This window comes from Mauremys mutica, chromosome 1 (assembly GCF_020497125.1).
Source record: "Mauremys mutica isolate MM-2020 ecotype Southern chromosome 1, ASM2049712v1, whole genome shotgun sequence".
NCBI lineage: Eukaryota > Metazoa > Chordata > Testudines > Geoemydidae > Mauremys > Mauremys mutica.
Genome location: NC_059072.1, coordinates 128185401 through 128209771, shown reverse-complemented (window position 1 = coordinate 128209771; position 24371 = coordinate 128185401). Strand labels below are relative to the sequence as shown.

At 46.7% G+C, this 24371-nt stretch overlaps 1 protein-coding gene across 1 annotated transcript in view; it reads right to left on the bottom strand.

Annotated features, from left to right (window-relative positions):
• Window positions 1-24371, bottom strand: part of ATXN10 (ataxin 10) — a 188321-nt gene that overhangs the window by 87110 nt on the left and 76840 nt on the right. Inside the window, exon 6 of the mRNA XM_044998800.1 lies at window positions 3877-3957. Coding sequence (XP_044854735.1) covers window positions 3877-3957 — 81 coding nt within the window. The remainder of the gene's footprint in view (window positions 1-3876; window positions 3958-24371) is intronic.

Here is a 24371-nt window from a genome sequence, read left to right as displayed (position 1 = left end):
AAAATGGTTTACCATCACCCATTGGAAAAAAATGACCAAATTTTAGACTGAGTTTAGTTGCGTTAATGCCCCTCAAGCATATGCATGTCTAAGGAGTCAAGACATTCACAGATTTTATGGACAGAGGGAACTATTACTATCTGACCACCTGCATAATCCATACTGTAGAATTTCACCCAGTCATTTTTGCTTCAAGTCCATAAACTTGGGTTGAACTTGAACATATCTTTTCAAATTTTCAAATCTCAATTTACAAAGATTTTGAGTGATGGATAATTACCTTCACCGTTCAAAACATACAACTTATTTCCAGTTTGAATTTGTCTAGCTTCAACTTCTAACCACTGGAGTTTATGATGTCTTTGTATGGTAGATTAAGGCAATGTCTATAATTAGAAGTCTTCTCATGTAGGTTCTTAGGAGAGTAATCAAGTGACTTCTGAACTTCTCTTAGATGAGCTAAATAGACTAAGCTTCTTAAGTCTCTTACTGTAAGGCAGGTTTTTCAGACCTGGAATTATTCTTGTGGCTCTCTTCTCAGCTGTGATTAGGGTGACCAGATGTCCCGTTTTCAAAGGGACAGTCCCATTTTTTGGGACTTTTTCTTATATTGCGCCTATTACCCGCCCCCCATCCCATTTTTTCACAGTTGCTATCTGGTCACCCTAGCTGTGATATATTGAGGACTGTGTTGGAATTGTAAGCCATCCGATTAAGAACAGGGTGGGGCACAGAGAGTGGTTCCTGATCTTGCTTGAAGGCCAGGGGGTTGTGTGTAGAAGTGTGCAATCAGAGTCATTCTGGAAAAGGCCAACCTAAAACAGGGTGGAGTGACTGTGCCTCTGTCTCATGGAGCAGCTTGCTTTGACTCTTGCTTGTTGTGATTACCACACGTTATCATTGTAACCTTCCAGAAGAGTATTTTATGTTTTTTATCTAACTTCTGTTTCTATGCCATGAACATAATTTGAACCTTTTCCAATACAAATTGAACCCAGTTCTTCCTGATGTCACCTTACTGGCAAGGACATCATGCAACCACTACCATAAAGAGTTCACAACAATCAATGTAACACAGTGCTGCCTTCTAGAGTTTGTAAATGAACGATAGCATTAAAAGTGAGAGCAACCACCAGAGTTATGAACATAGCTATTACTAGGTGCTATTCTGGGTGAACATTCAATAGTATGTGTTATGCAGGTGGTCAGATCGTAATAGTTCCCTCTGTTTATAAAAATCTATGAATGACTTGACTCCTTAGACATGCATATGCTTGAGGGTATTAAATTCAGTAACCTCCTCAGTCTAAAATCTGGTCATTTTTTCAAATGGATGATGTCAATTCTACTCTGAAAGACACTCTGAAAAAATAGCATTGTAGAGTTCTATGAAAGTAAACTGAGCATATTTGATATAGAAAATATCGAGAGAAGGTGAGCCAATGTGGGTGAGGTAATTTCTTTTATTGGATCAAATTCTGCTGATAAAAGAAGCTTTCAAGCTTACACAGAGCTGTTCTTCAGGTCTGGGAAAAGCATTCAAGCAACACAGCTAAATACAAGGTGGAACAGATTAAGCATAAGGAGTTAACACACGTTGCCAGAAATAATTCAAGGTGAAATAGGCAGTTAACACTTCTGCAGTCATAGGACAAAGAATGGTCAGTGGGCCAGAAATCTGGTGTCTTTACTGAGCCCATGATTTTTAGTATCTAACAAAGATATTAATTTAAGTTCCCAGTCTCATCTTTTGAAAGTATTGTGGAGGTTTCCTTTGAGAGCAAGGACTAAGAGGTCAGATACTAAGTGATTGCTTTGTGAAAAGTGTTGGTCCATAGGTGATGAGGTGTTTCTGTGTAAATTCATTCATGTGTGTAGTGATTGTCTTGTTTCATCCACATAGCTCTTAGTGGCATGGATGAGGTACACCACATGTTGTAACAAGCACATATAGGACCCAGAGATCTTGAAAAGTGTATTGTGGGGAATATTAATCATTGTAGCAGTGGAGATATGTCTGCAAGTTTTGCATCTATTATGGAAGGGGCTGATGCTGCTTTAAGTTGGTGTGTCTTTGTTTGTGGGGAGCTTGCTTCTGATGATGAGCTTGGTGAAGTTGGGGGGTTGTTTGAAGACCAGAAGATAACAGATGAGAAAAGATGACAAATAAAAAGAAGTTGATAACTGTAAGCCCTGCAAATTTAACCTCAGATCTTTCCTTCTCATGGATCTTCAGTAATAAAGGTTCTGCAAGGTAAGTTAGGCTCTCAGTTATTTACCATGTTTTTTTTGTTTTAAGGAAAATCCTCTCCTTTATACTGAATCTTTTTATTCTCGTAGAGATCTTCCAGTTAACTTTAATCTTTTTATATTCTCTTCACTCTTAAATTAAGAGCAAACAAACAAACAAAACCAATCAACCAACCAACCTTCAGGTATTTGATAGAAGTTTGTTTGTTCTTAATTTAAGAGTGAAGAGAATAAAAAAAGATTAAAGGCAACTGGAAGATCTCTACGGGAATAAAAAGATTCAGTATGAAGGAGAGGATTTTCCTTAAAACAAAAAAAACATGGTAAATACGTACACTTTAGATTTAAAAAATTCTAACATGCAATTAGTTTAGAGAACTAATTAGTGTTATGCATGTTCTACACCAATTTGTTTTAAAGGAACGTTTCTATTAAAATTTCTGCAAAATATTTTTGAGGGTAGCTGGGGAAGTCTCTGGAATTTGGCAAAATGCCACCAGGTTTCAACTGGCTTTTAAAGAAAATCTTTCAGCATATTATTCTGGTTGGATGTTTCTGCAACAATTATCAACAGAGAAGTGGTTAACACAAACATTTAAGTGTAATCATTAGTTTTCAGAGCTGAGATAGATGGGCAGTTCAGACCATGCAGATCTACTGTTGCAGGCTATCTGCAGACTTAGGCACATGTCACCATATTGGGTACATTCAATTCATACTGCCCAGGGAGCTGCCATCTTCCCTGAGGGTAGCCTGACAATAGTCCCATGGAAAACAATGAAGAGATGGGTGGCCACCTCTACAGCATCTTGCACCTACAAAAGCGATAGGAGATGGTGGTCAACCTAATTTCATGCAATCTTGTGACTTCTGTCCCACTGGTGGTAATGGGAAGGATAGTGGCAACTTTTAATAAGGGTAAAAATATGCAATGTAAAGTGCACAGGAATATGAGAAGCTCAGGCTCTCTCCTATCTAAACCACCTCCCCCCTGCTTATATTGCAAGATTCTCAAGAGTTAATAATTCTAACCTTAAGTAAATTTTATACTTATCCCCTTGTAAAAACCAGAGTCTCTACAGATGCAATATGCTAGCTTTGTTTTTTCTAGACTCAAAAGTTTTCAAATGTGCAATGAAGATCTTAAAAAAATTAAGTAATCATAAGCAAATCCATGTCTATAATTTTCAACTGAACAGACTGAAGCACACCAACTACAGTAAATCCATTATATCAGACTTCCTTTTAATTTCTAGTTATCACAACTGTGGTACGAACAGCTGAGCATATTTCAAATGCAGCTCTAAAATGTAGCAGGGTGCGGTGCTCTTATGAAATCAAGGCAGAAGCATGAAATCTTGCCTTTAATTTTTTTTTGTATTTTTTTTTTTTGTATTTCTTTATTGAGTAATGGCGCCAACCTGGATTCTGCAACCCTACATAAATCACTGCCAGTTGTGGCTAAGCTGTAATGTTAACCAACCAATTTAAAACCATTACTGACATAGAAACATGTATTTAGAGATGATGTGCCAGCTATGAAACCACACAGTTTTTCAATCATGTGAACAGGATACTGTATATGGAATGCTAAATACTAAAAGCCACATTGGTTTTTGGGGTTACCTTTCTTGATTGCTCAGTTTGGCATACATGGCTTTTACCAGCTCTGGACACTTCAGCAAATGGTCTGTAACAATCAAGAACCTAAAGAACAGAAGAAAAAAGCATTATTGGTTTTACAGTGAAAATGTAGTTATTTCACATTTCCTGTATGTCTGTTTATATTACTGTTTTGGATGTTTGTAATTTTAATTAGTACATGGCTCCTTTCATGTTACTAGTGTTACCTGCTAACTGATACAAACAGTCAGCACACCTAATTATTCATGTTCTAAACACATCCTCCACTGAGTACAGACCAATCTGCATCAATGCAACTCAGATTTACTCAAACAATTGAAGGAAAGCTGGACAAGTCTTTTTCCAGTTATAGAAAAGAAAAATCTTACCATAATTCAAGTAATAAAACATCAATCCAAGTCTTTATAGACCTCAGCAAAAAGCCAAGATTGAAAATTGTTATACCATTCATCTCAGAAGCAAAGCTTCTAAACCTAACAAATAATCAAGAGAATTGTGCTACATAATTCTTTTTTCTCTTAAAAAATTCTAACAACTCAAACACAAAGGGACACTGATTTTTTCATACGTAAAGCAGTAAAATACTATTCTCGGGTTACCAAGAAAACATCTCTGTTGTATAACAAGATCTTAAACCAATATTAGAAACTAACGTTTGGAAGCTGCCAGACAGTGACTTACAGGTACAGTTATCTTTGTACTAATGCCCACATTAGCAGACTGACTTTCTAAGCCTTACCTGTACCAGTAACTCATCCAGTTTTATGTGCACCAACTATACAGTAAAATGGTGACCTCACTAAATTCACCATATTCACTATCAAGATTCTTGACTCTGCAAACAAACTAGTTGAACATGTTTATTTTCAAATCAAATTTCTAGCAGCAATGACAGCATGCTACATATATATATATTTAAACATGCTGCATTATATACTTACTGTAAATACAGTACATTTTATTCAACCCTTGATTACAAATCCAAAATAATTAGACTGAGTCATATGACAAAACCAGGATATCTTGAAGCCCACAAGATGGGACTACTGAAAAAGGCAGCCAACTCCCTCTCCTCCCAACTCTCCCTCCTCTCCTTTGCTCCACTTTGCATAAAAGTTGCAGGGGTGATCCACAGCATCTTGTGTGTGTATTCAATACATAGGTGCCCTGGCAATCATATGGAACTGCTCCAGCCTTAATAAAAGGTCTGTTTGGAATACAAAAACTCAACCAAGTCTGGAGCAATCAAAGAGTGCAAGGTCCCGTGACATCTATGGGCTTCACAACCCATGATTCACATTCTATTTACTGAGAAATGAGATTGGGGGGGGGCGAGGAGGGGGGAGCTACATTTTATAATGGAATTTTTTTTCATTATTATTTGTGCATATAATGGAGGAAAACAGTACCACTGTAGGTAGACACAAGATTTAAAATGTTGGGTTGTTTTTTTCATAATGTCAGTTTGCACAGGACTTTTCCAACAGCAAGCTGGAATTAGTAGACTTTTGGGCCCTTGAACCTTATTGCTCTGCACAGCCAATATTGCAAAGGACATTTCTAGCCTGGGTTAGCAGACATAGTTGTGAGGATCTGATATCTCCATCAATCAACAACATGATGACAATGCTGGTGCCATGATATTCAATGGGAGTTCTTTCAATGGCCCCAAAGGCAACCAGTAATGGTAAGAAAGCTATATATGCTTAAACTTTTTGCTGTAGCTGCACTTAAAAAACACGCATGACCAGAAGTGATGGTAAAGAAATCTGGGACCTCAAAAGAAGAAAGCACAATAGATAGCAGTATTATGTATAGTAGACTCTATGCTGCAGTTTAACAAATGACAGAATTTTATGATAATACAATCATGATATATTATGTAAATATGCATTAACAATTATGTACAAGTGCTGATCATATGCATGGCTATAGTAAATCTCTACACAGTAATGGAATAATTTACATGGTTTTAGTATACAACTCCCACTCACCAAAATGGAAGTCATGCACCTAAATCCCCATTATGCATATGCACACTATTATGACTGACTGCACCCCTATAATCACACCCTACATACGACTGTAATAATCTTTGTACAAAATAGGCCTTGTGAAGTGTCACTGAAAACTAATAACTTGCTAGTCAATAACATCATGATGAAATGTGTGTAGCAACATCATCTGTACAGTTACAAAGCTGAAATGAGGTCTGAAATGTGTTCACCACACAAGTCTGGGTAAACCAGATTTTCAAAGACAAAGGACAAGCTGACACCTCTAGCTAGGTGTCATCAAAGTTGATCAGCAATTGCCAGTCAAGTGGCCATTCTTTGGCAAGGAAGGGGGGCAGGAACAAACAGATCTGCATCTTAGCAGCATGAAAACCTCTTTCAGCATAAGACTCCAACCTCACAGCCAGAATGAACTTTATCTAAGGGTAATGCTCAGGAAAATGCATTTCAAAGGGGGACTGGACTATAAAGTGAGGGGCAAAAACATCCTAGGTATCTCTCCCCAGCCACCTCTCACTCTTTCCTTAAGATGACGACAAAAGAAACCAGCCCATTTAACTTCGGGAGAGATCCTGACCTGAAATTTGGTCAGCCCTGTTGCTGGGAGCATGTGGTAAGAATTTCACCTTGAACCAAGTCTAGTCTGTTTTAATGCTTTATACTTTTTTATACTCATTTAAAACCTCTCTCTTTGTAGTTAAACAAACTTGTTTTATTCTTTAATCAAAACTAAGCCAGTGTTGTAAACTGTGTGGGTAACTAGGGTAGCAAACTGTTGTATAATGATCTCCTTAGAAGAGTGATGGACCTACTATATCTGAACTGTGTAGGAGAGGGCTGGACAGCGCAGAACACATGTTCTGGGGGGAAATTCAAGACTAGGCATGTGTTGGGTCGCCCTGCAAATAGTAACGTAGACTGCTGGAACCCAGAGTGTGGCTACTATGCTGCTGACAGGCTGCTGGGGTTAGAGTTGCTGAACCAGGGTTGTGGCTATACACAGTCACTCAGTGTGACCTGCATACTGGCAAGCTGTTTGAAAGTGACCCACGTGGGAACTACAGCAGAAAAGCATTGTGAGGCATCCCAAGCTGCAGGGAAAAGGTGACAGGCCCTTACTGGTCTCGATTGGACCATGGAATATCAATCACCACAGAGGTGTATTTTCCTCAGTCCATACATGGCTCCCAAATTGTAAACTCCCAAGAAATTTCAGTAACCAACAAAACCTGAAGCACATGGACAAGCAAGAAGTCCCTTTTCAGACTTTATGAATAGCAACATCAACACCAAAGGATTTGCATTTTAATAGCTCACAATACACCAAAATAGGACTATCTTATTCTGACGATTAAGAAATCCACAAAACAGTAGCTGAATTTGCTTTTATGAAAACATACTTCCCACAGTTGGTTTTAGCCTCATGTGAAAATCTCTTCCACCAGTGGGATACAGCAAAATTGCATTCAAGGAAATGTGTTTTATGTTCCGATTTTCAATTCTGCAGTTAAAGGTTAAAGCCACACGTGTAGGCTTTTCAGTTTATAATTCTGCAGGGCAATTTGCTTGGATTTTTGTCTTATACTTAAAATCTGCTAGTACTTGAGGCCTGTCTACACAATGCACCAGCAAAGCACACTAGAGGACTATGATTTGTAGCACTCTCTAATATGCTGTGGTCTAACTCCCCTGTGTAGACCCTGCTGGCATACTCTAAAAGGTATCTAGTTCACATTGATGTAGTCCTGTTTCAAACAGACTCACTGAATTAACACACTCTAGGTACCTTTTAGAGCAGTATGTTACTGTGCTGTACAAATTATACCCCTCTGGGATGCTTTGCCGTGCTGTGTAGAAAAACTCCTATAGGGGCTGAAAAGACATCACACTCGTAATGTGCATTAATCAATAAAGTATAAGCATTCCAACTTTGTACAGGTCTACTCTCTATGCATGCTAGTCCTCTACACATTGCTAGGAAACTAGAGGCCTAGAGAGAGGACAGTGATGTGCAACCTGCATTTTGGACCTTTCTAGTATATGTTTCAGAAAGTGGTTTTATGGATTCAGCTTATAAATATGGACATAGCAGTTCTGTTTGTCTTTCTTGATCCCAAAGTTAAATTTTTCATTCATACCCCCAGATGTCTCCACCACCACATTTAGGTTTCTTCTCCTCTCCCCTGTCCTCCCACATTGCCATTAACTCATGTAGAGTCCATATAAAAATACTGGAGTGCTAACATACTTGAAGCACACAACACCAAAAGAGGTATTAGGATGAGGAGGAAGACAGGCATGCACAAAGGCACACAGAAATGCCTTAACGCTGTTGCTATGCATGGAGATTTTGGTGGTAGCGAAACAGGAAAAAGAAATAAAAGTTAAGATGTAAAAAGACTCCCCACTCTTTTGTTTTGTAGTCTTAGAAAAAGAGCCCACAAGCCTCCCATCCCCCTCCTCAAGTTTAAAATAAAAAGGTGTTTGTTTATGACTTGCTAACTGAATATCAGGCATTTCAGATACACACACCATGCTTCAGAAAGGTTTAATTGTGCTCACAGCCCAACAGCAGACCCACTGGGATAAACTGGTGACCACTGCAGTTTAGTAAAGGAAATGGTGAAAATTACAGTTGTTATATAAACAGAATACAGTAACAAATGAATAGTGTTAAATATGCCAATTTCCTGGGCTGTCTTTAGATTAAGTGTTTGGCTAAAATCCTAAAAAAATCAAGTGCTCACAAGTACATAAACATAGGAGATGTTCAGTTAAATAGCACAAAGGATACATTGTGCCAAACTAAGTTTGAGAGGTAGCCAAGATGAAATGGTATAAGCCATATTTATGCCCAGTATATGCTAAACATGCCAGATAAGCAATGAGTTTGGTCCAACCAACGCTACGTGTAAGCAATCAAGTTTATCATAAAATACAGTGCTCCAGATTTAAGTCGATCTGTATTCATTAGCAACCCTACAGAGCAGTGTCTTTCACATCAGAAAATGGAATGATGGCGATCCTCTTCTTACCACTCTATATTAAATGTTTCATCTTCAAAAGACTTCAGTGAGAATACATTGCATTATTTGTATCATTGTAATTCAAACCAAAATACATAGGAATGAAAGTGTCATTTTTTCCATAGTTTACAATGTGTTTGAAATGTAGCATTTGTACTCACAGGGTAGACCATCCAAACTTTGAAGAGAGATTGCATTCATAAATTCTCTTCTGTCCAATCTAAATCTCTAGCCACTAATGAAACCAAAAAAACATAGTGCCTCACTAGCAACTCTTAACAGAATTTTCAAAATCCTTTTAAATTATACTTTTGTTCCTCAAACATCTTTGCCCAAAGGGTATTTGTTGGCTTAACTAATAAAATCTATTTTTAAAAAATCAATTTACAGGATGAAATTAAATTAAATAAATGTGCCCTCACACAGCCCTCTAGCCCAGATACTCCACCCCACCCATCAAAGTACTTCTCACTTACCAAAAGCACAGGAGAAAAATATTAGTGTGCAAGTGCATACACAATAACTTGCAGTACTATAATCTTGAGGTAACAAAGGCAGAGATCACAACAGCACACAATATCTGTTCCTCAGAGAAGGATCTTCATAAAAAACGTAACCCCTTGAATAATCTTTTAAGTCTAAAAGACAAAGTTCAGATTAACTTTTATATTTGTTTTGGTTCTGCTGCTGAATCACAGAGTTTGTCTTTACAGTTGGCTAGAGGGCTGCACGCTTTGTCACTTCTGTAGGCTGAGCTCATTAAACAAACAGCAGGGGTTCCTTGCATTCCTCCACTCCCCCCACCACCACCACATGTGAACTACCCTTCCAGACCACTCTATTTTAGAGACTCCCTGAACCCCTACCCCATCCTCATGCCAAAGGGGTCTATTTGCCCATGTCATCTCTGGGCCCCTCAATTTCCCTTGGACTGCTCCTGTCTAAGCCTACCTACATCTAGAAAGGCGCGCACTTTATTGCTTCAGTAGGCCAAAATTCCCAAGCACACCAATGGCTTCTTGCATCTCTCAGGGCTTGGCTACACTTGAGAGTTGCAGTGCTGGGAGTTTACAGCGCTGGTCATCCAGCTGTGTAGGAACAGCGCTGGTGTGTGGTCACACTCACAGCTACCAGCGCTGGTGTGTGGCCACATTTGCAGCATTTGTAGCGCTGTTTGGAGTGATGCATTATGGGCAGCTATCCCAGCGTTCAAGTGGCAGCAATGTGCTTTTCAAAAGAGGGGGGTGGGGTGGGGTGGGGTGGGGTGTGACAGGGAGCGGGGGAGAGAGAGAGAGAGAGAGAGGGGATTTTTGGAGCCAACACTGTGTGTTAGCTTCCCGCCTTGCAAAATCAGAAAATGTTCCCGACCCCTTACTCTTAACTCTTAACTGCAAACAGCCTGCACCCAACGGACTCCCTTTCTCCCCTCTGCCCCCGCTGTTTCTCTGTCAAGCAAACTCTCACTCCCTGCCTGCCTCATTCACAGGGGTTATCTCATTTGATTGTTCACAGTCAGGTACAGATTGATCACAGCAAACAGGAGCTGTGTTTGTTTTTTAGATAAGCAGCTCCCGGAGCACCGGAGCTAGCTCCGAGTTCACAACAAAACAAAGAGAGGCTGCATAACAAAACAAAGAGAGTAATTTAGTTAAAAGCATTCTGGGATATCTGCTAATACCCTGGAGGCCAATAACAGCGCTGGTGTGTGTCCACACCTGATGAGCAGCGCTGGATCACCAGCGCTGCACTCGCTACACCCCAAGCAGACCAGGTGTTCAGCCAGCGCTGCAGCCAGGGAGTTGCAGCGCTGGATGTGGCCTTGCAGGTGTGGACAGTTACTAAGTTGCAGCACTGGAAAGCCTCCACCAGCGCTGCAACTCTCAAGTGTAGCCAAGCCCTCAGTTCCCTTCCATCCCCAGATTCTTATGTGTTATCCTCCCTTCCACTCTTCCATCCTCCTCTGGGATCACAAGAAGGGTGTTATATGGAAAGGTATTAATGGCTGTCATCCATTGGTTCTGTATTCTACAGACAATTATAGACCTGCTCAAAGCTGTGGACTTTGATAACCAGACATGAGGGGCTCTACGTGTCTCCCATTTTCCTCTCAAGGTTTTCACTAAAAAATGAGCATGATTCTGTCAACTGATGCCCAGAACATTTACTGAAATTTTGGAATTCATCAGATGTGGTTTTCAAAAGTTATCATGTACATCCCACACAAAAAGACACGCAGAGAAATGCCATCAAGAGGAGTGGAAGGCCTCAAACCATTATCTACACTTGACATTTTTTTGAAAGAATAATTTGTTAGGTTAGCCAAAGCACATTTGCCATGAGTACCTGAAAGAACTGCTGCTGGTATAGGTGTAAGGGAAGCAAATGCAATCCCCATATTTAAAGAAATATTTGTGGAAGTATTCTAAAACTTCTGAAGATCGCCTCTCCCTCCCCCCCCCCCTTTTTACTACTTTCTTTTTCACTCATCTCATAGTGGTTTTCGGATACTTAAATAGGACCTAAAATGATCTGGCTCGTGACCTGTTCTCTCCTCAAGGAAGAAGCATAACTTGATCAAAAGCAGAAAGGAAGAGGTTCAGACAACTAATTACAATAAACTTCTTCTCACATAATTACCAGAACATGGAACAGCCACTGGATATTATGAGAGTGGTAACACTTAAATTAAAATATAAAAAAATTAAAAATATATGGAGATATACCTATCCCATAGAACTGGAAAGGACCCTGAAAGTTCATTGAGGCCAGCTCCCTGCCTTCACTAGCAGGACCAAGTACTGATTTTTCGCCCAGATCTCTAAGTGGCCCCCTCAAGGACTGAACTCACAACCCTGGGTTTAGCAGGCCAATGCTCAGACCACTAAGCTATCATTCACATGGAAGTTCTGCATACTTTAAAAAAATTACAAAATCTAATGAAGAATTCCTAGTCAACCTTCTTATAAAGGTATCAGATGGACCCATGGCTCTTGCTATCCATAAACTGTATGTTTGTATGTATTATCCTGTGTACTGCTCTGCTCTTTCCCTACTGTGCTACATCAACACTGCCAAAAATCAGCATATTCTCGGTGACTGACCAGCATCATTGCTTTTTGATTTAACATCTGACTTTGATAAGAACCAGAAGGAGCTTCTTAGGTACATCCAAGTTGGGAACAACATTATTCGCTACTGGAGAATTTAAATGAGGCGTCACATACGAAACTCAAATAATTTTCCCCTCTCGCTTTTCACAAACGATACAGTAAAAGAGAGGTGAAACAACACAATGCAAGATCCAGCTGTGCACCTTGATTTATTGGAGAAAGGTTTTCTAAAATTGCTCTTGAATACCAAGGCAATCCTACTGCAAATAATAAATAACTGTTGTAGCACTACAATTAAGGAAATGTTTTCCAATGGTCAGTAGCACTTAAACTCTTAGTTGCATTTGGAACCTGCAGCCTGTGACAGCATGCCAACTTTCCAGGAATTAGAAACAAAATTGTCCTCTGGAGAGTACAAGCCTAATAGAGGGAAGAGAAAGAAATACTCTAATTTGTCAGAGGAGAGCGAAATTGCCAGTTCCCAAAAAAAGACAGGAATGGTAAAATTTTCTGATTTATATACTACATGCATACTATATAAGGCACTAGATTCAGCACTCTACTGCACAGCTGTCTTTCCCTTAGTCTGCTAGAGGCCTGCCAACAGCAGCAGTGCTTTCTGCCCGTGCTTATTTCCATGGGCTAGAACTAAACCCCAGGAAAATGGGGAAGGGGAGCCCCACAACCTAATCTTTAAACTCACCATTGAACTGTGGTTTAAAGGAGAGTGGATGTTCAAAAAATCCTTACTGTCACTGCCAGACAGCTGACCACACTTTTACATAATTTTTCCAGAGAGGCCAGGAAGTGCACTATGCCTTTCCATTTTTTTTTAAAAATGGAGAATTTCTGTTCTTTGCCCTTCAGAGTCAAAAATGCAACCCCCTCACTTGAAAAACAGACATGTCCTTCCTCCCTCCCCCACCCCCCCCCACACACAGAAAAATATGAACTGTACTCCCGCCTCTAATGGAACCACCAAAGCATTTATAGAATAAACAACTTTTAGAATACACATTGATCTTGGTCAGGATGAATTATAATGTAATTTTGTACTACTTTTTCCTAATTATTTTAAAACACATGTATGCAGGTTCAAGATTTTAAAATTGATCTCATATGCCATCTTCTACATATAGTAGCTTCCCAGCTGCATAACACATTTTGATGTTGTTGATTACTGCAACCAAAAGATGAAGAAAAAATCTGATTTCTTAATGATGCTTTAATTTTCCAGAGCCTAAGGCATGGCTTTCTGAGCTGTTTGCATGTAAAGAAGAGTTTAAAAGGAAAACAACTCTAGCAAGTACATTCATTGTACTCTGCACTGACTTGAAGCACTAACTCTTACTCCTGACTTCTCTTCTCCCCTGCACAGAGAGGAAGAAGAGTGTGCTACAAAGGAGTAGGATCACATGGGTGGAAATAGAGAGTACTTGCATCACTGAACAGTATGTCCTCCAGCTGATACAGAAATAGCATTGACTTTTTAAGGAAAATTCCATTCAGTTCCCAGCTGGTGACTTTAGAGAGGTAGGGATTGTTGAAAGAAATAATCAGGAGAAAAGAGTCTTATTTTATGGAATAAATATTTCTGCTTAAAATGTGTTAAAATAGGTATTTGACTTGTTTAATGTATAAGTGTCAAGATTTAAACTTAAGGGTATGAGTGATACCAATATACTATTAAAAATATTCAGCAAAATAAATTATACTCTACAGGACTGGGAATATCTATTGGCCCATTCATCCAGAACAAGTGGACGGGAGAGTGGGTGGAGACAACAGGTGAGGAGGAGAAACCACGATGTAAATCATATGGAAAGACTGAGTTACAAGCTATCATAGTGAATAAAGAAGGAGGAAAAGAAGAAGATAAAAGTGGGGCAAGTGGGAAAGACTGTGCTTATAGGTTTAAAACTTTCCACAGACAGGAAAGCTCCTTATAGGGAAAACTGGTACCCTGGGCAATAAATCAGAGACAGGTCCTCCCAGGAGGGAGCATGCACAGGCATCAGTACTCTTGGGGGAATTCTGTGCCACTGCACGCATCCAGAATTCATGTGCCATTCAGAATTTCCCCCTTCCCTGAGAGAAAATACATTCTGCTGGAAAGATGCTGCAGTTACTCCTTTTCCTTACTAGGGGTCATGGTGGCACCAGAACAGAGAGTAACCACTCCCGGGCAGGAACAGCCCTACCTGAGGACAGAGAAGAGAAAGAAGCTACCTTCCTCACAGCTCCCTGCCCGTGAGGCCTTGTCAGGAGGCACGGGATATGGGGGATGGACAGCATGGGGCACAAGGGGCTGCGGGGGGAGGGGGTAAGGTGTCACGGATGGGTTCAGAAGGGATACTGAGGGGTGCAGACTGGGGAGAGGGCTGAATGGGAATGGGATTGCAGGGCCATATGGGGATGGGGAGGAGGGGTGGTTGAGTGGGGGTGCAGGACAACATGGGGACCAGGGGAGGAAGGTGCAGGGACAAATGGGGGGAGGGGCTGGGGTGGAGGGCCACATGGGGACGGGGGAAGAGGTGGCTGAGTGGGGGTGCAGGGACACATGGGGACAGATGTGCCTGACTGAATGAGAGAGGCTGGGGGTCAGCCAGGGTCTACATGGTGGAGGCTCCCTAATAATCCCTCCCCGCTCTCCAAAAAAACCCCTGTTGCATACTTCTCCCACCCACACTCAACAATCCTCGAAGTTCACATCCAGGCTCCTTCCCAGTAATTACTTCCTCCTCTCAGCTCCTGTTACCCCTGACTCCCTCAAGCCTTTGCACTACTTCTTAGGGATGCAGGAAACACGTTTCTGTATTGTAGTTTAAATGAATTATTACTCAGAGTTCTGTATTAATGTGTCTCCTAAGAAACCTATTTGTCAAAAAACATTTCCTGAATCTTTTTTGTTGTCTGTATTGTTACAGACAATTGCTGACAGATATTTTGAAACAAAATTACTACAAGAATTGAAACTGGCGTGCTTATACTGTGTTATTTTGACAAATAAAATATGCAGAATTTTAAAATATTATGCGCAAAATTTTTAATTCCCCCAGGAGTAGGCATCAGGGAGACTGGACTGAGAGCTCCATGCAATGGATAAAGGGGCATCTCCCTGCACTAGCACATTGCAATACAAGTATTTTACGCCCTAGCTATCAAATAAATGTCTAAGCCCTCACACTAGATAACAAATGGTCTTTTCAGACAGAAAACCAAGATAGAAAATACTGCTGGAAAACAAGAGCTTTTATTGTACAGCTGGGCTTTAGCAAAGAAAAGTAATATAGTATAATTCTGTTAACATTGTTTGTCAAATTAACCAAGGAAAGGTAGCTTACTAACCTGCAACTGCAGACCTATTGCCCTTGCAGACCCGCGCTCTTTGAAGCATGAGTTAGTCCCTCAGCACATGCCCTGGAAAGATCCTGAAAGCATAAACCAGTAAGGCTTTGTACAAGCTCAAATACAGTTCTACACATTCAGAGCCAGGCTACATACATTTCAACAGCATTCAGCCCTGAAAGGACTCAGTTCCTTCTTATGCTTCAAAATGTCAGCCAAAGGCTATGAAGTGGGTGAGAATACTGTAATGGCCCTCACTTGGGCTCTGGTTGGGGAACATGCCCTAGCGGTCACGGCTGCAACCCTTGACATCCAAGGAGGTTGTGTGGAGGGGAGCCTGAGCTCTCCCGCTCCACCAGGCTCCAACCCAGGGCCCTTTGGGCTATCAGTAGTCTGGCAACCAAGGCTGCTTACGGCTATCCTCCATGGACTCCTTCCTCTCATCCCCCTTCCCTCCCCCACAGGGGTCAGCTTAGTCTAAGACAGGTGTGGGCAAACTTTTTGGCCCAAGGGCTATGGAAATTGTATGGTGGGCCATGAATGCTCATGAAATTGGGGGTTGGGGTGCAGGAGGGAGTGAAGGCTCCGGCTGGGGGTGCGGGCTCTGAGGTAGGGCCAAAAAAGAGGAGTTCAGGGTACAGGAGGGGGCTCTGGCCTGAGGCAGTGGGTTGGGGTGCAGGGAGGGGGGGGGTCTGACTGGGGGTGTGGGCTCTGGGGTGGGGCTGAGGGGTTGAAGGTGCAGGATGGTGCTCTGGGCTGGGACCGAGAGGTTTGGAGGGCAGGAGGAGGATCAGGGCAAGGCCAGGGGGTTGGGGCACAGGAAGGGGTCAGGGATGCAGGCTCCAGGTGGCGCTTCCCTCAAGTAGCTCACAGAAGCAGCGGCATGTCCCACTCCAGCTCCTATGCAGAGGGGCAGCCAGGCAGCTCTGTGCACCGCCCTGTCCACAGGCGCCGCCTCTGCAGCTCCCATTGGCCGTGGTTCCAGGCCAATGGGAGCTGCAGGGGCGGCACTTGGGGGCAGGGGCAGCGTACAGAGGCCCCTGGCTACCTCTACGCACAGTAGCCAGAGGGGGGACATGCCACTGCTTCCAGGAGCCGCATGGCGCCACAGCATGTGCAGGGCGGGGCAAGCCCCCGACCCACTCCCCGGCTGGAGTGCCGCAGCAGGCTTCCCTCTGCTCTATGCTGCTGGAGCTGTAGGCTGCAGGTCTGCTCACCTCCAGCTCTGCAATCCAAATAAGATCCTGTAATTCCCTGCCTTTTAATTGTTCCAGCAGATGGAGCATTTGCTGCAGGTGTGGCAGGACAGGGCTGGTTGAGCCCAAAATAATCCCTTAACACCTTGTTGCCCATTGTGGGGTTTGTACATCCCATCACTCATACATCTGCCCAGGCAACATTTTGGAGAACTCCAGTTACAGACAGATAACCTTTTTCTTGGTTAAGAACTGTCTCTGCAGATTACCACTCTCAGGAGACTGTGAAACTTGTGTAGACTAGGAAAATGAGAGGCAGTTTAAAAATGCATTACCTAACAAGTTAATTCACACTATTTCAAACACCAGTTAGCAGGTTTTAAAACAGGTTAGTTGGTTGGAGTCAACCCTAGAGTCAAGTCCCCGAAAAGAGTACCTGTGCGGAGGTGGGTGGGGCAATTTAGCTCTTAAATTAAGAGAATGATGTTGAGTAAAGGTATGAATTAATCTCCATGTGACTTCACAGATGGCAGAAACTGAAGCATTTCTGAAGAATGCCACACAAGCAACCAGACTATCCAGTTTTATTAATCTCACATGGTCACAGGATTGAATACAAAGTCTGATCTATTTACACAGAACACAGAGATGACTTCTTTCTTGGACTTAATTACTGCCCACCAGATACAGGTGCCGCTGGAAACATTTAGTGAAGAACTCATCATCCCCAAAAAAAGACGGTTACTCACCGTAGTAACTGTTGTTCTTCGAGATGTGTTGCTCCTATCCATTCCAGTTAGGTGTGCGCGCCGCGCGTGCACGGCTCTTCGGAACATTTTTACCCTAGCAACTCCGGCGGGCCGGCTGGGCGCCCCCTGGAGTGGCGCCGCTATGGCGCTGGATATATACCCCAGCCGGCCCGTCTGCTCCTCAGTTCCTTCTTGCCGGCTACTCCGACAGTGGGGAAGGAGGGCGGGTCTGGAATGGATAGGAGCAACACATCTCGAAGAACAACAGTTACTACGGTGAGTAACCGTCTTTTCTTCTTCGAGTGATTGCTCCTATGCATTCCAGTTAGGTGATTCCCAAGCCTTACTTAGGCGGTGGGGTCGGAGTGAGACGTGGCAGAGTGTAAGACTGCTGAGCCGAAGGCTGCATCGTCTCGAGATTGTTGCACCAACGCGTAGTGGGAAGCGAAGGTGTGGACAAAAGACCAGGTGGCCGCTCTACAGATGTCCTGGATGGGGACATGGGCTAGGAAGGCGGCCGACGAGGCATGCGCTCTCGTTGAGTGAGCGGTCAGGCGACATGATGGCACGCGAGCAAGCTCGTAGCATGTCCGGATACATGCCATCACCCAGGAGGAAATCCGCTGCGAGGAGACCGGCTCGCCTTTCATGCGATCGGCAAGTGCTACAAACAGCTGGGTCGAACGCCGGAAGGGCTTCGTCCGCTCGATATAAAAAGCGAGGGCCCTGCGGACATCCAGGGTGTGAAGCTGTTGCTCACGAGGTGAGGCGTGCGGCTTCGGGAAGAAGACCGGAAGGAAGATCTCCTGATTAAGGTGAAAGGCCGACACCACCTTAGGGAGGAAGGCCGGGTGTGGTCGAAGCTGCACCTTGTCTCCGTGGAAGACGGTGTATGGTGGACTAACCGTTAGGGCACGGAGCTCAGAGACTCGCCTTGCCGATGTAATTGCGACGAGGAAGGCTGTCTTCCAGGAGAGATAGAGTAGAGAGCACGTGGCCAGGAGCTCAAAGGGCGGTCCCATCAGCTTGGCCAGAACGAGGTTTAAATCCCAGGTCGGAGTAGGACGCCGCACCGGCGGGTACAAGCGGTCCAGGCCTTTAAGGAAGCAGGAAACCATCTGGTTAGCGAAGATGGAACGACCTTCTATGGATGGCCGAAAGGCGGACACGGCTGCCAGGTGCACCTTCAAGGAGGAGACCGCAAGACCTTGCTCCTTAAGGTACCAGAGGTAGTCCAGGATGGTAGGGATAGGGACTACGAAGGGATTGAGGCCTCGATCACACCAGAGCGCGAAACGCTTCCATTTCGCAAGGTAGGTGGAGCGAGTGGAAGGCTTTCTGCTTTCTAGCAGGACTTGCTGCACTGCTGCCGAACAGTCCCTCTCTGCGTGGGTCAGCCACGCAGGTACCAAGCTGTAAGATGGAGGGACTGTAGGTTCGGGTGACAGAGCCTGCCGAAGTCCTGCGTGATGAGGTCCGGCCATAACGGGAGGGGCATGGGATCCCGAACGGAGAGCTCGAGCAGCAGGGTGTACCAGTGCTGCCTCGGCCAGGCCAGAGCGACGAGTATGGCGTGGGCCCTGTCCCTCCGAAGCTTCAGTAGCACTCGGTGTACGAGCGGGAACGGAGGGAAGGCGTAGAGGAGGTGATCCGTCCAGGAACAGAGGAATGCGTCCAACAGGGAGCCTGGGGAGCGACCCTGGTATGAGCAAAACAGATGGCACTTCCTGTTCTCCGGAAAATTGTGTGCACCACATCCGGACGAAGAGACCACTCGTGTGAGAGGAACGACCTGCTGAGATGGTCGGCCAGCGTGTTCTGCACTCCTGGAAGAAATGAAGCTTCCAGGTGAATGGAGTGGGTCACGCAGAAGTCCCACAGGAGCATCGCTTCCGTGCAGAGGAGGGAGGAGCGGGCTCCGCCCTGCTTGTTCACGTAGAACATTGCCGTCGTGTTGTCCGTGAAGACTGCCACACAGCAGCCTTGCAGACGGGCGCGGAAGGTGTGACACGCTAGGCGGATCGCTCGCAGCTCCCGGACATTGATGTGGAGAGCGAGCTCTTGGGGGGACCAGAGACCCTGGGTGTGAAGGTCGCCCAGGTGAGCCCCCCATCCCAACGCCGAGGCATCCGTGGTCAAGGTGACGGATGGGCGAGGAGGACGGAACGGGACTCCTGCACACAAGACCTCTGGGTTCAGCCACCAGCTGAGCGAAGCGAGTGTCGGCTTTGTGACGGTGACTACCATGTCTAGTGAGTCGCGATGTGGGCGGTATACCGACGCCAGCCAAGATTGAAAGGGGCGAAGGCGGAGCCTCGCATACGCCGTGACGAACGTACAGGATGCCATGTGGCCCAGGAGGTGCAGGCAGGACCGAACCGTTGTCGTGGGAAAGGTGAGAAGGTCCTGGATGATGGATACCATCGTCTGGTGCCGAGAGCATGGGAGGCAGGCCCTGGCCAAAGTGGAGTCGAGGACCGCTCCGATGAACTCCACCCGCTGTGATGGAGCTAGAGTGGACTTCTCGGCATTGATGAGAAGGCCGAGGGACCGAAACAGGGATAGTATCTCTGACATCTAGTCCTTTACCAGCTGTCGGGATGTCCCACGAACCAGCCAGTCGTCGAGATATGGGTATACATGAATGCGACGACGGCGGAGGGCTGCAGCAACTACTGCCATGCATTTGGTGAAGACCCTCGGTGCGGTGGACAGGCCGAAGGGTAGCACCGCAAACTGGTAGTGCGCACCGTTGACCACGAAACGCAGGTAGCGTCGATGAGGAGGGTAAATCGCGATATGGAAGTACGCGTCCTTCATATCGAGGGCGGCAAACCAGTCTCCCGGATCCAGGGAGGGAATGATGGTCCCCAGGGTGACCATGCGAAACTTGAGCTTGAGCACATACGCGTTGAGCTCCCGGAGGTCCAATATGGGTCGAAGACCTCCTTTCGCCTTGGGGATGAGAAAATATCGGGAATAGAATCCCCTGCCCCGCATGTCGTGAGGCACCTCCTCTATGGCACCCAAGCTCAACAGAGTCTCGACCTCTTGTAGGAGGAATTGCTCGTGAGAGGGGTCCCTGAAGAGGGACAGGGAAGGCGGGTGGGAAGGAGGGGGCGAAACAAATTGAAGGCGGTAACCAGACTGGATTGTACGAAGCACCCAGCTGTCCGATGTTATTTGGGACCACGCCGGAAGAAAGTGGGAAAGGCGGTTGCAAAATAAACGGGAAGGATCCGGTACAGAGACTGATGGGCCGTCCTCGGGCGTCCCATCAAAAGGCCTGTTAGGGCCCTTGAGGGGCCTTGGAAGGCGCCTGGCTCTGGTTGCGCCTGTTGCCTGACGGTCTACGGCGACTCAGGCCGGGACGCCTGCTATTGTAGGGTCGCGACCTAGGCTGGTTAAATGGCCGGTAGGGTTGCTGCCGAAAGGACCTTCGCTGGGTAGCCGGTGTGTGCATACCCAGAGTGCGAATGGCTATGCGACCGTCCTTCAGGGTCTGAATTCTGGAATCCGTCTTTTCAGAAAACAGACCCTGAGTGTCGAAGGGTAGGTCCTGCAAGGTGTTCTGCACCTCCGGTGGCAACGTGGAGGACTGCAACCAGGAGATGCACCTCATGGTTACTCCTGAGGCCAGGGTTCTAGCACCTGAGTCCGCGGAGTCCAAAGCGGCCTGGATGGAGGACCTGGAGGACTTCTTGCCCTCTTCCAGGATGGCCGTGAACTCTTGGCGCGAGGCTGTTGGGATCAGCTCTGCGAATTTCGCCAGGGACACCAAGATGTCAAAGGTGTATCTGGCGAGGAGGGCCATCTGGTTGGCGATTCGGAGCTGGAGACCCCCTGCCGAATAGACCTTTCGGCCCAACAGATCCATGCGCCTCGCTTCCTTGGACTTCGGCGCTGGGGCTGGCTGACCATGCCTCTCCCTGTTGTTGACCGACTGGACCACGAGCGAGTCTGGTGCAGGATGGGTATATAAGTACTCGTACCCCGTGGAAGGGACGGAGTACTTCCTTTCGACACCGCGGGCGGTGGGAGGGACGGACGCCGGTGACTGCCAGATAGTAGTGGCATTTTTCTGAATAGTGCGGATAAATGGCAAGGCCACCCGCACTGGTGCCTCCGCTCCAATTACATTTGTCACCGGGTCCTCGTCCTCAGTGACCTCCGCTACCGGGAGGTCGATAGCCTTCGCCACCCTGCGAAGAAGGTCCTGGTGGGCCCGCAAGTCAATAGGCGGAGGGTCTGCCGTAGAAGCCCCCGCCACCACCTCGTCTGGTGAAGATGACGAGGACAGACCTTGGATCACCGCCTCCGCAGGTGGGCCCTCTATGGGGTGGGCAGCTGACTCGGACCGTGGATGCTCCACGGGATCAGGCGGTAACTGGGCCTCACCTGGTGATGGGGGTGGCCTGCTGACAGTGGCCTCCGGCACTCTGCGCTCGGAGACTGGGGTCCGCTGGGGGCAAGGTAGCCCTTGAGCTTCGTATTGGGCCCAGGGGACCCAAAAACCCCACTGCTGTGCCCCGTGGACTTGTCCGTGCAGGGCCGCCTGGAGATGGCCATAGCTGTCTGCCCGCGAAGCGACCGATGAGTGACGGGATGGCCACGGAGGTGCGGAGGCGCTGACAGACTGCGCCGTCGAAACTGGCAGCCTGTCCCTGGACGGTGCCGAGGGTCGGTGCCGGTCGTCGCGGTACCGAGATGGCGAGCGAGACCATCGACTGCCGCGGTGCCGGGAGCTCGACCGGTGCCGGGAGCTTGACTGGGATCTCGACCGGCGGTGCCGGGACTGGCTTCTGGAGTCACGGTGCCGGGACTCGGACTTTCTGCGGTGCCGACGGGACGGTGATCGGGAGCGTCTCCGGGAGTGCGACCGGTACCGCAATGTTGAGCGGTACCGGGACTGCGACCGGCGTCGAGAGGGTGAACGGTACCGCGATGGAGAGCGGTGCCGGGACCTGGAGCGGCGCGACGGTGACCATCTTCGGGACCGGGAGCGAGACCAAGTCCTGGAGCGCCATCTATCCCGTCCGTCAGGGGAAGGGGGCCGCATCATGGCCGGCTTGCCCGCTGACTGAACAGCCCGCACTGGCGGTGCCGGGGGCCGGAGGCTCGGTGCCTCTGTGAGCTCGATGAGCTCTCTCGCCGTCGAGAATGTCTCGGGCATGGACGGGAGATGCAGCTCGACCGCGGTTGTCACCGGGGAGCAGGGAGGTACCGGACTTGACGGCTCTTGAGGTGCCGGAGTCAACGGAACCGTGCACGGCTTGTGCACTACCACAGCCGGTGCCGGAGGTGCCGGTGATGGCTGGGTAAGCTGTTCCAAAGCAGGAGGCTTAGAAGCCGAGTGCGCCGTCTTCCGCTTCCTCGGTGGAGAGAGGGAACGGTGCCGGGACGCCGGTGCCATCTGCGAAGATCTAGCAGCGTCGGTACCGGGGCGGCTCGGTGCCGCTGGTGCGCTGCGCGCCGAGGACGAGCTCGGTGCCGCCGGGGACGGCGCGGGAGGCTGAAGTGCCACCTGCGTAAGGAGCTGCTTGAGGCGAGAGTCTCGCTCCTTTCTGGTGCGCGGCTTAAACGCCGTGCAGATCAGGCACTTATCTGTCCTGTGAGATTCCCCGAGGCAGCGCAGGCAAGAGTCGTGCGGGTCGCCCACGGGCATGTGCCGCTGGCAAGCCGCACAGGGCTTAAACCCCGGTGCCTTGGGCATGAGCCCGCACCGGTTGTGGAAGAAGAGGGGCGAACCCCTCTAATTCCCCTACTATACTATAACTAACTAAACTTATTCAACTAATCTAACTACTAAACTAAGTTAACAAACTATGTACAGAGAAGAATGGAGAAACGCTAGGGCTGTGGAGGTAAAAGAGCACTCCACTGTTCCAACTGGCCGCCACGGGCGGTAAGAAGGAACTGAGGAGCGGACGAGCCGGCTGGGGTATATATCCAGCGCCATAGCGGCGCCACTCCAGGGGGCGCCCAGCCGGCCCGCCGGAGTTGCTAGGGTAAAAATGTTCCGAAGAGCCGTGCACGCACGGCGCGCACACCTAACTGGAATGCATAGGAGCAATCACTCGAAGAAGAACAAGACCACGCAGTATGGGACAGAGCTGTCACCTCCCCAATAAGTGAGGTAATACTTTGTGTCAGTATCATCTATAGCAATGATCTAAAATACTAAAGCTGTCAATACAAGGGAGAGCTTTCAATGCCAGTTATAATAGTGTTCAAAATTCCAACACCTTGATGTGGAGTATGCAGGGGCGGCTCTAGTAATTTCACTACCCCAAGCAAGGCGGCACGCCGTGGGAGGCGCTCTGGCGGTCTCCGGTCCCGCGGCTCCGGTGGACCTCCTGCAGACATGCCTGCGGAGGGTCCGCTGGTCCCGCCTGCCGCCCTCCTGCGGGACGCCGCCCCAAGCGCATGCTTGGCGCGCTGGGGTCTGGAGCTGGCCCTAGGAGTATGGATGGACTCCTTGAACTTACAAAGGCTACTTAGATAACGGATGGCTTCAGTTTTCAGTGCAGAATGGGAATCACAGATGTCCCTGAACTGAGAGTCCCTTTCACAAAGGGAAATGTGGAAAACTGTAGAAACACCAGATGATCACAAAAAAGATGAAGAAAGGGAACTGACAATGGTGCTTGATGCACTGGGGCAAGAAGAATCTCTGATTGAAGCAGGGTTTTCAAACTTATGGCATTTTTTTTCCCTTGCGAGTGACTTGATCCTTGCTCCTCAATGACATCTCTCTGCCACCCTTCTCCTGCCTTTTGATATTCCAGAAATCTAGGCTCTGCCTTTGAAAAAGGCATCAAGACCCTCAAAAGAATCCTCCTAGAACTGCTAAGCAGGATGTGATGCTGAGAGCAGGAAGAAGGCCTGATACAACAGCTGCTGCTAATGTGGAAGCGCTGTGAAGGTACTGCTTGGCTAAAGGAACCTCTCCCTTCAAGAGCCTCTCTCTACTAGAGCTGCATAACTGCTCCCTACCAGAACTGTTACTGGACTACAGTGAAAGGAAGGAACA